Raw genomic sequence first — 14,275 nt, forward strand, 5'->3', positions numbered from 1 at the left:
CATTCGACACAGTTCCTCTCCCAGTTATTCTTCCTCCGCTTTCACCAGCAAAACTAACTCTAGCTCCCTGAACAGGTTTTAAGTCGTGCAACAAGTGTTTGTTGCCTGTCATGTGCCTGGAACAGCCGCTATCTACAATCCAAAGATTGTTTGCAGCCCTGTTCAACTGTTCCTGCACCATAAAACAAAGAGTTAGAATCTTGGGACCCAAGACCAATTGGTCTTGGATCGATACATCCCGTATCCTGGCTTTCTCAAGTTAGCATCAGGATAATTTCTGTACGTCCTGTTAGGGAATCTCCCTGCAGATTGAGTGTAATGCCTTCCAAACCTTTGAGAATAGAAAGTGTTATTTCTTGTGGTTTGGTTGTAAAAATGAGGTTGGTTTTTATGAAAATTTGAATTCGTTACATTTTGGCATTTTTTAACGTTTTCATTTTTAGCAGGAACAAAATGACGCTTATTCTCATTTTTATTTGGCTTCACATCTCTAAATCTCGGTTTCAAAGGACAATCTGCAACTAGATGTCCTAACTTGTTACATCTAAAGCAACATCTACTCTCCATTTTCTTGTCAAATGTTGGTTTGGATGTAGAGGCAGTGTTACCAGCCGTTCGTCTCACATAAGGTGGGACGTACGGATTGAGTGGAGAACTCTGTTTAGAAACTTCATTTTTATCTCCATCGGTGGGTAAACCTACCTTCTCTTTTGTCTGACCAGATTCGGACAACATATCCGAATCTGATGAGACTGGACTTGATACAGAAATATTCACACTAGAAACATTCGAGCTTGTTTCTCCACAGCTAACACTTGGTTTTGTAATCTTGATTGGAGTTGTCTGAGGAACTTCGAAATCGACAGATTTCTGAACACTTGGATTATAAGTATAATTGTGGTTAAAGGGTGGTGGAACTTCGTGATATCCGATTCCTCCCCTCTTTGCAGAGGTACCTGGATCACTCACGAGGTGATCAAGGATGGCCGAGGAATTCCTGAACTGCTCAAGTTTGCGGTTCAGTTCCACCACCTTTACCTGGTGGTCAGCAATCTGTTTATCCCGATCAGCAATCACTTTAGTTTTTTCTTCCAAAACTTCATAACTAAGATCAATAATTTCTACTTTCTCAGCAAGTTTGGTTTTTAAACTTTGAATGTCTTTTTCACAAGCCTTAATTTTAATTTTATAACTGTTTTCTCTGGCTTTAGTAAAATGGTGATCTTCTTTAATCGTTTTAAATTCAGCATCCAATTTGACATACTGATCAGTTATCGTTGTGAGTTGCTCAGATAAATTCTCACAACTAGTACAAACAGTCTTAAGACTTACCTCGGAGCGATTATCCTTGTCATTTGCCATGAAAGCGGTTTCTTCTTCATTCGCTTTCTCTGTTTCTTCAACCTTCTCACATTCTTCAGCTTCAGTCTCAGCCATGTTAGCCTGTTCACCAGAACCACTTGGGCGTTGATTCCAGTTGTACTCTCCTGCCTCTCTGGTCAACATGGCATTTATCTCTCTGTTAACTCCTGAGTGTTGTGTAGGTCGACCTTGTCCACGTTCAACCCTCTCATTTCTGCATTCCTTGGCAAAGTGCCCGTACTGTTGACAATTGTAGCACCTTACCTTGGACTTGTCGAACCCGGGCCGACCACCAACGAACTTTCTCCCCGTTTTATTCATGAAACGCTTGACTCGCCTCACTATCATGGCCATTTGCCATTGCAAGTCCATCTCCTCCAGATCATCAGCATCGATCTGGTCATAATCCTCATCCAGAACAGCAGGGTCCACAATCTTCCCCTGGATGTAGTTTTCGTAGGAAGCAATAAATGAAGCATAGACTGCAAACTGCTCTTCAGCAGATTTTACACTCATAGGCATCTTGGTATAATTATTGCTTGATGCATTTACAGAAAAACTACTTGTGGATGCTTGAGGCTTTGAAGTACTAGATCCTCCAGCAACGAAACATACATCACCATTCGTGTTTACAGAAACGTTTCCATCATGAGGAAAGTCGGGACCTGACTCCCCTTTTGAGTAAAAAGCTGCAGATTCAGGTCTCGAACTTGAGCCTGAGTTAATCTTTGCACCATACATACCAGGGTCTTGTATCTGGTCTGTTGGTGTTTCTTTTCGAACCATATTGAGCTCATAAGTTCTGAGCTTGTTTACTGCAGTTTCCAAATCAACGTTAGGAAAGTCTCTGTCTTCCCTCATAAGGACGGTGTACATTTCCCACTTCGGTGGGAGAGCATCGAGAAGCTTTTCGACGATCTCTTCTTCTCGGTAGGCAATCGAATAATTGCTAAGCTCTGTCATTAGATGATAGTATCTGGTGATAATATCATCCAAAGATTCATTCTTCAAATATTTGAAGACGGAGAACTGGGTCTTCAAGAGTTTAATCTTTGAGGCACGGATACCTACGTTCCCCTCGAATCTGTTTTCCAGAGCATCCCAAAGCTCTCTTGCAGAAGTGTACTTTCGAAACGTATGGAGAACTTCTTGAGGAAGTGCCATTGTTATTGCTGCATGTGCCTTGCTCTCGGCCTCATACATTTTCTTTTCTTCGTCCTCCATTTTACTGTACTTCTTCACCACGTCACGTCCTTCGTATTGCATGGTTGGAGGGACGTATCCATCTTGAATGCACACCCACATTTTGGCATCCTGATATTTAATGTACTGGATGAATCTATCCTTCCATGCCACGAAGTCTGTTCCCTTCATCAACCTCGGGGCCTTAGTGGCTGACCCTGCCTCAACTTCCATCTTGACCAAATCGGAGATGTTGATCGACGACATCCTTGTAAAACCTGAAAAACCTGAAAAAAAACAAGAAAATATTAAAACAGCTCAGTAAGCGAAGTTAAGGATAACTTCGCTTGAAGGTCAACTTCGCTGAACAGAGAACTTCGCTGAGGTCTTTAATTCGCTTGAATTGGCGAAGTTAAAGTTAACTTCGCTTAGCTCTGGCGAACTTATGAGTTGAGCGAACTTGGGTAGTAAGCGAAGTTGTGGATAACTTCGCTAAGGCGAACTTATGAAATCTGCGAACTTAAGTGTGAAGCGAAGTTGCGGATAACTTCGCTAAGGCGAACTTATGAGTTGAGCGAAGTTGTGGTTAACTTCGCCAAACCTTATATCTTCGCCAAAAACCCTAATTCCAGTGACGGCAACTTCGCCTGAATTCAACAACTTCGCCTGAAGATCAGCAAGTTCGCCCGATGAACCTGGAAGTTTTTCCAGATCTGTTTTCTTCAAACCAGAAGCTCCCGATCAATGTTAAGGCTTGAAAATGACTGTCAAGCACTAGTAGAACACAATCCCAACAAAAATACGTCTCGCGAATAGGTCAAACGAGACGAAACTACACCCGCGTGAAATCCCGAACCTCACAATCGAGCCGATTGGCTCTGATACCAATTGTAGGTTCCTGGACGGATCGTACACGGGATGTTCTCTAACAACGCAGGTGCGGAATCCCTGCGTAGGTAGATTACGAGTGTAGATAAAGAATAACACAAGCAATGAATCAAACACGTAATATTATTAACCGAACACGTGACTCGTAGTCACTATTACAGACACTGGAACTAGCAAACACGTCTGCTTAAACTCGAACACCTGACTGAAACCCTAAACGAACAACCCTAAACTGTTTCGTCTGAAACAGTATATAAACACGACAACTTCGCCACAGGCGAAGTTGTCAATAACTTCGCTGATTCAACAAGTTCGCCATAGCGAACTTGTTGACAACTTCGCGCATTACAAAACAAACATAAACAAAACATAATTACATTACAGACTCGATTACAAATGCTAGACTATGAACTACTGACATACATGTACCAACATACTCCTCTCGCATCATGTTTTTGAACTCCTCCCAGTTCATCGCATTAGCCAGTTCCAATCCAAGGATCTGGACGTTCGAATTCCACCAAGTGAGGGCAGAGTCCTCAAGTGTTCCAGCAGCGAATTTGACCCTACTGGCAGGGGGACAATTACACATCTCAAAGGCCGACTCAGCCTTCTCAGCCCAACGCAGGAAGCCTATAGCTCCCTCAGTGCCCTTAAATGTGCTGGGCTTGCAGTCAAGGTAGTTCTTGAAGGTACACGTTCCACTTGGACCTCCAGCTTGGTTCTGAACATGTGCGGCTAAAGCGGCCGCAACATGGTCGTTCAGCAGAGTTTGGAGTTCCGCTGCAGTCAAGCTGATGTTACCACGTCCTCGTCCAGCGTTTCTTCCAGCCATTTCCTAGAATCACAGTATAAAATGTTAAACATGAATTTTTCTTTCATATACAACACACCATACATGTAATAAAAGATAGGTAAGAAAGAAATAAGAAACAACATCATATCACAACCACATATTAGTCTAAATAAAAATTCATGATTAAAACCATTGTATTCGCTACAAAGTATTTCCAATCAATCCTTAAAATCATAGAAAAATAATAGTTCGGATGGAGACAACCCCTCCATCTAAGTGTCATCATCACTAGATGTCGTCATCTGAGGACACCTCCGAGTGTGCCTCCTTCTCAGCCGGTTCTTCCTCCGGTTCTTCTTCGGGTTCCTCCTCGGGATCCTCCTCAGGCTCCTCTTCGGGATCTTCTTCAGGTTCGGCCTCAGGCTCCGCCTCAGGCTCGGCCTCAGGCTCTGCCTCAGGTTCGGCTGCGTTCTGAGCAAGTTGCATTTGCAAGACATCGCAACGCTCCAACGCTATCTCAGTTCGGGTCCTTGCTTCTTGGAGTTGCTCTTGCAAGTCTATCATCTCGGCTTGCATCTTCATCATAACCTTCGTTTGCTGATCACTAGCCTCTCGCATTTCCTTCATTGCCGCTGCCATGCGGGCAATCTCCTCCTTAGTCTCGGTTCCGTCTTTTAACATTCTGGAAACGTTCTCCCTCGTATAGTGCATGTAACCCACGTCACGCTCCAAGCATGAAACAACAGCTGCGAGAACTCTCTCTACAGGTTCGGTTATGGGTGGTAGGGTGTTGGGATAAGCAGGATGGTTCGGGTGAGGTAACGGGGGAACTTGTTCGCGATAGACCATACGTCTGATCATGTTAGGGTACCAATCCCAGCTAACGTCGTTTTCGTAAATGCCTCCGGATAGGCGGTACCTCTTCGGTGCGGGAGCTTCGAGTTCCGGGACTACTCGGGGTGGTGAGGCGGTAGGTAACTGCGGTTCCTTCCCGTGAGCATGCATCATCGAATCGGATGATGATGAGGGTGGCGTCGACATTCCTACAGGTAAGCCGTGTATGCGCGCGCGTATGAGTGAAAGAGGTAAAGAGATAAGATTACAAGACTACACAAACCTATGCAGTGCGTGTTATTATAACTAATGGGTCGTCGCGGTTATAGTCTAGTATGCATGCAGCTTCTAGTTCGCTATAACCAATGGCTCTGATACCAATCTGTCATACCCTCAAAATCCACTAACGGAGTTTTACCGTCAGAGGGTGTGAACTAACAGGATCGGAATCATCAGTTATAATCAAACCATAAAAACGTTTAAATGAAAATAAGTGCGGAAGCGTAAAACCATAGAAACAATGTTACGTCAGGCAGTACGATTTAAAACCAATGATAACCGTTAAAAATAAGTTTTGCATAATTAGAATGTGTCAAGCAATGCATGTTCCTAAACCGGTCCGCCTCGGCTACCTGAGAATAACATACTAAAAGTGTCAACACAAGGTTGGTGAGTTCACAAGTTATATAAAAATAAATCGTTTAGCGTTTGCGTTCAGCGTTTTGCGTTTTGTGTAACCACGTTACGGCGTTTTACGTTTTTTTGCGTAACCACGTTACGGCGTTTTGCGTTACCAGATAGTGTTATGTCAAATTATATATCGATAGGTAGCTAGTCTATACAACAAGTATTACTAAGTGTTCGACACCGAAGCTGACTCGTTTAGTAAGTGCCTTGTCACCAGGTCCTCCAGACCATGGTACGTGTTAGCCAAAATTACACCCGCTCGACCTCCAGTCGAGTTTAGCGTTGGGTGGGGTTTGTCAAACCCAGTAGTACTACTCAACAGTGACTCGCTATTCTAAATATTAACCGGTTCGATGTGTAGGACTTCAATTGTTTCGTTTGCCACTTAGCCTTTACAAGTGATATATAATTTACTAACAAAATCTTAAATGCGTTTATCGGAGTATGTTATCTCCCCCAAGTGAAAAGCGTTTAAAACAGTTTAAAATAGGGGAAAGTGAAACTCACTGTTTGCGAAGAATTTCCCAAAATAAATCACCAAGATGCGAGTCACCGAAAAACTCTCTCTAACGTTCTAAAACAACAAAGAGATTTTTCTAAGTGTCGGAATATTATCGAGTCTCTAGACCCGGCACATAATACCTATGCACATAACATGTTTCGTGTTTCGTTTGTGAATCGTGTGTGACTTAAACAAGTGTTTTTGTGACACATTACATGTGTAAGCAATCATATACGTGTCATATATTCATAACGTACGTTACTAGCAATTATTCCCCGCAAGGGTATTTTGGTCAAAACATAACAATTATATAACAAGTATCATATTCCATGCATTTTTACACAACTCAGCAGCTAGTTTCACTGAGACAGAAATCCTACTAGAAAGATTGTACTATTTCACCGATCATAGCATCTCAATTAATTTACCAAAAAATCATCACAGAAGCACATATGTCTTAGGTTTCCAGAACATATTTTATTACATTTTTATTCCCCACAGTTTTCTCACAATCATCAAATCATTACAGCAAACTCATAACTGTCAGATTCATGCACAACAGAATGTTATTTGCAATTCCCGTTAAACGAAAAATCCAATAAATGCAAGACCACTTGGGTTAGGTTCCTAACTCAATGAGTCAACTTCCAGAAGTGGAACCAACCCAATTGGTCTCGTAGTTCATGAGATATAATATTTACAAAACAACCTAACAGCAGGTCTAACAGCTCAGCTTTGCACAACGTTTTTGTAAAATCATAAAAGTTAACTTCTACTTGTCCAAAAATTACAAATTTATACTTTATAGAAACTAGACTCAACCTAGTTTACTGCAGTACCAATAATCTTAACCAATTTTCACGTTCACACTTCGTTACAGTCACTTAAACATCATATACACATTCTGTCCAGAAACTGTTTGCATCCAAACTCAACATATTAACAACCTATGAACTATCATGCATTCATATGATCCTCTAAACTCCATAAACACCATCCATGCACATCAATTACATATTACATACTTGATTAGGTTTTGTGTTTGAACTCCAATCAAAGACACAACAATTTACATGCAACAAGATTCAATCTAGTTATCAAATCATTATCAATCAACAACAATCATGTTAACTTTATACATACATGAAATCGGCTCATCTAGGGTTTTCAATTAACCCTTTAAACATCAAAATCAAGCAACAAGAATATAAAGGATGATCAATTATACCTTCCTAGCACCTAGTTCTTCAATCAAACACTTGATTTGATGTTGTATGTGTGTGTATTGATGGACGGCAGCCAAGGGATGGGGTGAAGGGTTCCGATCGGGACTTGGGTTAATAATAATAATAATAATAGTTAGGGTTAAGTTAATGATATATTTATAGACATACAAGTTACACTCAAGTCCCTCTACTTTCAAGTGTTGTTTTTCTAACTTAACTAACTTAGTTCTTGTTTCTTGTCTAGCATTACACACAATATAATCAAGTAACACATATGTTAACACATAATTATCACATAATTATTATGTTGACGTTTTTCGTTTAATCCTCAATCGTTTGCGTCAACTCGTTTGCGTTTCGGTGCAAATCCCGAAAGACTACACATGTAGTAAGTGTTAAGCGTCATTTAAACCCTAGTTTAAATGTAATGAAGTGTGCGTTATAGATTTAGTGATCTTAAGTTTGAATTGACGGAGTTGAGTTAACGGAGTTAACCTGAAATTGACGATTGTCACATTGTAGGAAAGATATCAAAACGGCATTGGAACCGTCTACTCAAACTCTACGTAATTGGATGTTAGGTTTTCGATTTAATCGATTTCTAGCTTGTAGAATTTAGAATTTTTGTTCAGAACATTGTATTTTTTTTGTTTATTTTCGCCGGCGTGTTTTTGTTCCTCGATATCGTGTTATATTACTCATCATTGTGTTATATTATGCACGATAGTGTGTTATATTTTGCGATCCATTGTTTCTTTGTATCCTCCCTAAGTTTAAGAAACTGTGTAGGATAACTTCACCCACTACTAAAAATTAGGCAAGTGCTACTAAAATCTGCGACCGAAAAAAACGATTGCAAATTTTATGACCGTTTTGAGACTAAAATGACAATGTCGTAAATTTACTGACCAAAATCAAAACAGTTAATGCGGTAGAAAAACAGTCGCAACTATAGTGACAAAACATGACTTGGTGATATGGGTGAGCAGAAAATCGAATTAACCGAAACCGAACTAACTAAAAAAACCAAACAAAGCATTAACCGACGCTTTATTTTTTGTTTTTTTGAACAAAACGAATTTTCAGTTTGGTTTTCCAGTTTAAAAAACCGAACTAACTGAAAAAACCAAACCAAAGCATTAACGGCGCTTTATTTATTGTTTTTTTGAACAAAACGAATTTTTAGTTTGGTTTTCTATTTTCAAAAAACCGAACCAATGTGTTTTTACTTAAATATTTATGAAAGTGATTAGGTCATAAGTATTTATGAAATTAAAAAAACGGAATTGACGTTTCCTAAAAACAATATCTCAGATTTATAATTTTTTTAGCAAAAAAGGATGAATTGATCATAGTTTTTATGTTTAAAAGTTTTTTGGAATGAATATGTTTAGAAATTAAATTAAAGATTCAAAATTGAATAATCACATTAATTAGAAATTTAAGTTAAATAACATAATTAATAAAAACTTTATATATGTGTGTGTGGATATATATATATGAAGTAAGAAGCTTTGCCTAATTCAAACTAAATTCACAGGTCTTATTGTTACAAAAATGATTAATTCTTTAATAAAAAGTAATATAACATACACATAGAGCATAATCATATTTTAGATATTAAATTGTTGTAAATTGTCATTAATGTGTGCATAATATGTTGAAATAAAAATGTTCTAACTCATGAGTTAAATCATTTTCATCCGTAACTCATGGATAACATGGATTAAGGAGAAGAGAAATTAAAAGATTAGAAGAGAATTTTATTATAGGATTGAATGTGGTTAGGACAAATAAGTATCATTATTTTTGTTTATTAGTATATTAAGATAAGAGCATAAAGTTACAATACAAAACACTCATCTGCTCTCTACTTTTCAATTAAATAATATTTTTTTATATCTTTATCAGTACATTTTTTATTTTTTCACTCACAATTAATTTAAAAAATTATGGATGGGAGCAGTGTTTCCCCAAATTAAACCATGAATAATAACATTTTCTATATCCTTCATTTACAACCACACCAAAATACACTCATGTAATATAAAGAACCCATTGTGAATGCTTTAAGTGGGTGTTTGGGAGTGTTTTTCTTTTTTGCTTTTTGCTTTTTGAAGTGGCAAAATGTTCAAAATGTCCCTCCAAAAGCAACTAAAAGCACCAAATTAAAGCTTTTATGTGCTTTTGAATGGGCATTTTAGATATTTTGTCTCTTCAAAAAGCAAAAAATATAAGCACTCCCAAACATGCACTAAGTTGTAACCCACTTCATGATTTGGATCATAACAAAACCACTATCAGAATGAAGATACAGTCCAACGATTGATTCATAGGAAACATAAATCATTTTTAGCAAACCAAAGGGTATGATTAGAATTATTGAATTCGTAAATATTGATATAGCAGTTAAGAACAACATAGATCTATAAGTGACTTGATCACAAATATGGCTATTTAAAATGTGGCATTCTAGACAGACCGAAATGAACAAAAAAAAATTACATATGAGAAAGATATATTAAATGAAAATGAAAGAAAAACTAAGTTCATTCAAGGAAATTTGGCATGGCCCTATCCAAACATGTAATGTCGGCTTGAAAAGGTTGAGAGTTTGAGTCTCGTCATGAATATTGGTGTTTAAAATATCTTAAAACTTTAAAAGCATCACAAACAATTTTTCATGAATATTGGTGTTTAAAATAAAAAACGTGATGCCTCACTTACCACACATCAAATTGCCGTTTAAAAACATGTTCTAGCAAACACAAACAAATTTTCTGACATTAATTGAAACTAGTTTGTGTGATGTCACACATATACCACGCAACTCACCTTCAATCTCAATCGATTAGCTTAAGCGGCCTGATGCCTCACTTACCACACACATCAGATCGGCTTAAGCAATATTACTACCCCTTCCGGCGAGATAGTTTGTTATATAATGTTGGAAGTTAAACAATATTAACTGAGACTAAAACAGCAAATAAACCAGCATGGCCACAAAACCATTGGTTTAACCAACTAATCAAACAAGTTCAACATAACAGTAATAATTAAAAACATTCCTCATGATTCTAAACAAAACAAAACAAACTTTAGTCCAACAAAAACCTAAACACCACCATATCAAAAAAACAAACCATGTTTTATCTTCACTCGTCATCCTCATCCGAATCATCATCATCATTTGCTCCAGCAGCAGCATTCAAAGCATTTAACCTCTCAATAAGCTTTTGCTTCCTCTCATCATAAGTCAACTTCTTCAAGTTGTACCTAAAACAAAACAAAACAAAACACAACCATTAAAAAAAACTACAAAAATAATCAGATTTTAAAAAATCAAAAGTAGCTTTGCAATATGCCATACCTCTTGTGTTCTTTAGGTTGCGGTTTCTCAGACTTCTTGGGGGTCGGATCAGCCCGAATAGCAGCATGAACCTTCTTGTAAAGCTCTTCAAGGTTGTCAGGTGCAACACCCTCCTTAAGGTATTGAGAGAAACGAGTTTGGTATTTCTCAGGCTCATCTTCTCGTAGAGTCTGTATAACAAATGAAACAAATGATATCATTACTTAACTAGAAAAAAAAATCAAATAATAACGAATTACTAAACATTGATAGTAAAATACTCACGTTCATGTAAGCAGCAACGTGCCCACCATAAATGTACTTTCGGTGAACATCAGCATCGAGGCTCTTTCCGTTTTTGTTAAAACCAGCAAACCTCTTTTCACTGTGTGGGATATCAAGCCCACCATCCAAAGCTCCCTAATTTTATTTGTCACAAAATCCCTTATTTAATATAATATATAACAAAAATAAATCCAGTTGGCATAATAGACGATAAAAGTTATAAGTGACATAAAACTAAATCATTACCTTAAGGGCACCAAAAACTCGGTTTCCGGTGGTTGTTCGGACAAGACCAACATCAAGTAGAGCACGGAATGGCCTTCGGCTTTCAGCAGGCTCAACTGAATAATCTTCCCCCAGTTGCCTGCAAAAACATAATAATTTGATAAACAAATTATTACACATAAAAATGAAACCAATACAAACAAAGATTAATTTAGAGTTTAAAACTTATAAATTACCTCAACATTGCCTTGGTACTCGTCATCCATTTCAAGCTTCTTCAAGACTCGACGAGCCAAAAGAAGCCCAGTGCAATAAGCTAGTATTACAGGAAAATGTAAAGTAAGCTTAAACTTTTAACCTGCGATATATAAATTGGCACTTGTAGAAAAAAAATTTAAATAAAAACCAACCTGCAGCATAGTTTGTGAGCCCAAATTTGAGACCATAACTAGGGAGCTCATGAGCAAACGCTGATGCAAGAACAATGTCACCAGCAATGGTTGCAGATATGATTTGTGCAGTTATATCCTTGTTGGACTAAAAACATAATTAAAGGTCAAACCATGAACATTTAAAGACGTAAAAAGAAAATAATAATAATAATAATAATAATAATAGAACTTAGGACTTACAATTCGAACAACATATCGATACTTTGGTGTGTTGTACTTGTTTTTGTCCTGATTAATCAATCGGACCCTAGCACGGTAGTCGGTCTTACCCTCTGAAACAATGAAACAAACCAAAATTAAAAAAAATACTTAACAAATGTGTCGAAGCATGAAATGAATCTGACCTGATCCATGACGATGTTTCCACGGATTTTCGAGATGAACGAACCACGTCTTGATCTTCTTCTCCGGTTGCTTGAGACCTGCAATGGTTTTTCGGGGGTGTGGAGGTGACTGCTAAGAAATCCTGAGGATCTCTTGTTTACAGACACAAAAAAGTGGTGGTGGCTCTTATTGAGCATGACCCCTTAATAAGGAGGTGGAGACCTCCTTATATAGAGAGTCTCATGGCCACCATCATGGTACCCTAATGGGCCTAGCCCAGTTAGGGTTACCTCCACAAAACCCCCTCAGCCCAATAACATTGTATTAGTCCATATAATAAAATAAGCCAAACATAATAAATTTAGGGTCGTAAAACCGGGTTTAGTACCATACCCCTACAAAATGTATTGTAAAATTAAAAAAAAATACTTAACAAATGTATTATAAAATTTTGGAGCTAAAAATTTACAAATTGTTACCTCTCCTTCTCTTGAACTTGACTTGAAACCTCTTGAAGTAAGAACTTGACTTCTGGGCTTTGACAAAAGCCTTTAAAAAAGGCAACCAAAAGTTAAACACAAATTACTAGACATCAAAGATTTAAGCAATGATAAACAAAGTGTACAAATGTAAAGAGCTGTAAAAATATAAACACACAAAATTTTCACAAAACTGATTAAAATAAATAGGAATTAGATACAAATGTTTTTGTTCGAAAGCTCTAATCTTGTTGAATATTATTATTTCATTGTCTAAAACTTAACAAAATGAATAAAAAAACACAACAGAAATCCAGTTTAGTTCATACACAGATGTAATAAATTCGATAACTTGAAGCACAAAACAAAGCATAAAGCACATACAAAGTACAGAAATTTAATAAAAATGACATAAACAAAAACATATGTTTAAAAAGTCAAACTTTGTTGAATACCACTATTTCACCTTCAACAAACATAATCAAACAACTAATTTTTTTTAAAAAAGACCATCAATTTACAGAAAGCCAGTTTAATAATTCATACACAGACATAACAAGTCACCTCTACCCAAAATGAGCAAGCAAATAATTACAAAAACATATCATACGAAATTGATTCATAACAAAACACACAAAACCAAAAAATAATCTCAACCCAGTTTCTAAAAACCCTAACAGCCTACAAATATCTAATATAACTTCAATTCAAGCATTCAAACATTTCAAAGCAGTAATAATAACCGAATTAAACAAATAAAGCATACACCCAGAAATCAAACAACAGATATGACGATATAAACACAGAAAGAAAGATGTTGAAAGCATTACCATTGTAATTGTCAGTAAGCTGCGGTGGCGGAGTATGAGGTTACAGAGGTAGTGAAGAACGAATATGTTGATATAATATAAACCCTGGGGTCTGAATGGGTGTTAATGGGCTTTCTTTTGGGCTTTGGGTATTGTTGTTGATGGGCCGTATGTGTTTAGGCTTAATTAGTGATTTGAGATTTGAGTGTCTTGGTTTTAAGTTGAAACTTTTAAACAATTCGTAGGTATGTTATTTGTGGTCTGTTTTATGATTATTTGAAGTGTTGTAAAAAGTTGTTATTAATTGGTGACAGGTCGGTGGTTGGTGAATTTCTGATTAACTTTTTGTTTATCGTGTTTATCGGTAGTTGGTCAAAACTGGCCAGACTCTGTTGAATTGGTAAAAGATCGGCTCAACTTCAATGAAAACCTTTTTTATTTTCTATATATTTATTTTTAATTCCTTTATTTATTTTCGAAAGGCAATCAAACATTGGTTACTCATTGATTTAATTAAATATATGGGTGTGGATGATTGTGTTGTGTTCGTAAGTTGGGCATGTTGCATGCAACAAAAGTAATCAAGAACGTCATATGAAGTGTGTAGAGTCCAGACGTTTTTGTGTAATCTTGGTTAAATGAAAAAAAAAAGAACTATTGTGCTTAGGAGATTCTCGGTTGAACTAGTGTAGTGGGTTTATTGATTTACCTCTCACGTTATATACTTAGGGTTACTTAGGAAAATTAAGGGTTTCCAAAACTAAACATTTAGGACAATATCATTGTGGTTTGTGAGCAACGACTTAGCTAGCGAATATGACTTCGTATGTCTGACACCCATATTTTTAAGCATGTTTGGGATTAAGTTTGAAAAA

At 37.2% G+C, this 14,275-nt stretch overlaps 1 protein-coding gene across 1 annotated transcript; it reads right to left on the reverse strand.

Moving 5' to 3' along the window:
• Positions 1–10,452: 10,452 nt before the first annotated feature.
• LOC143575527 (large ribosomal subunit protein uL18-like) lies at positions 10,453–13,483 on the reverse strand. Its single transcript, XM_077059879.1, has 9 exons — positions 13,422–13,483; positions 12,592–12,661; positions 11,969–12,060; positions 11,747–11,873; positions 11,562–11,652; positions 11,358–11,475; positions 11,112–11,246; positions 10,848–11,017; positions 10,453–10,753 (listed from the first exon to the last, which is right to left on the reverse strand). Exons 1-9 carry the CDS (start codon positions 13,422–13,424, stop codon positions 10,633–10,635), a joined length of 927 nt encoding a protein of 308 aa, XP_076915994.1. The 5' UTR covers positions 13,425–13,483; the 3' UTR covers positions 10,453–10,632.
• Positions 13,484–14,275: the final 792 nt, after the last annotated feature.

Source organism: Bidens hawaiensis, unplaced genomic scaffold, assembly GCF_021521415.1.
Source record: "Bidens hawaiensis isolate Kalapana, Puna unplaced genomic scaffold, B.hawaiensis_p1.1 tig00027531_1, whole genome shotgun sequence".
Taxonomy (NCBI): domain Eukaryota; kingdom Viridiplantae; phylum Streptophyta; class Magnoliopsida; order Asterales; family Asteraceae; genus Bidens; species Bidens hawaiensis.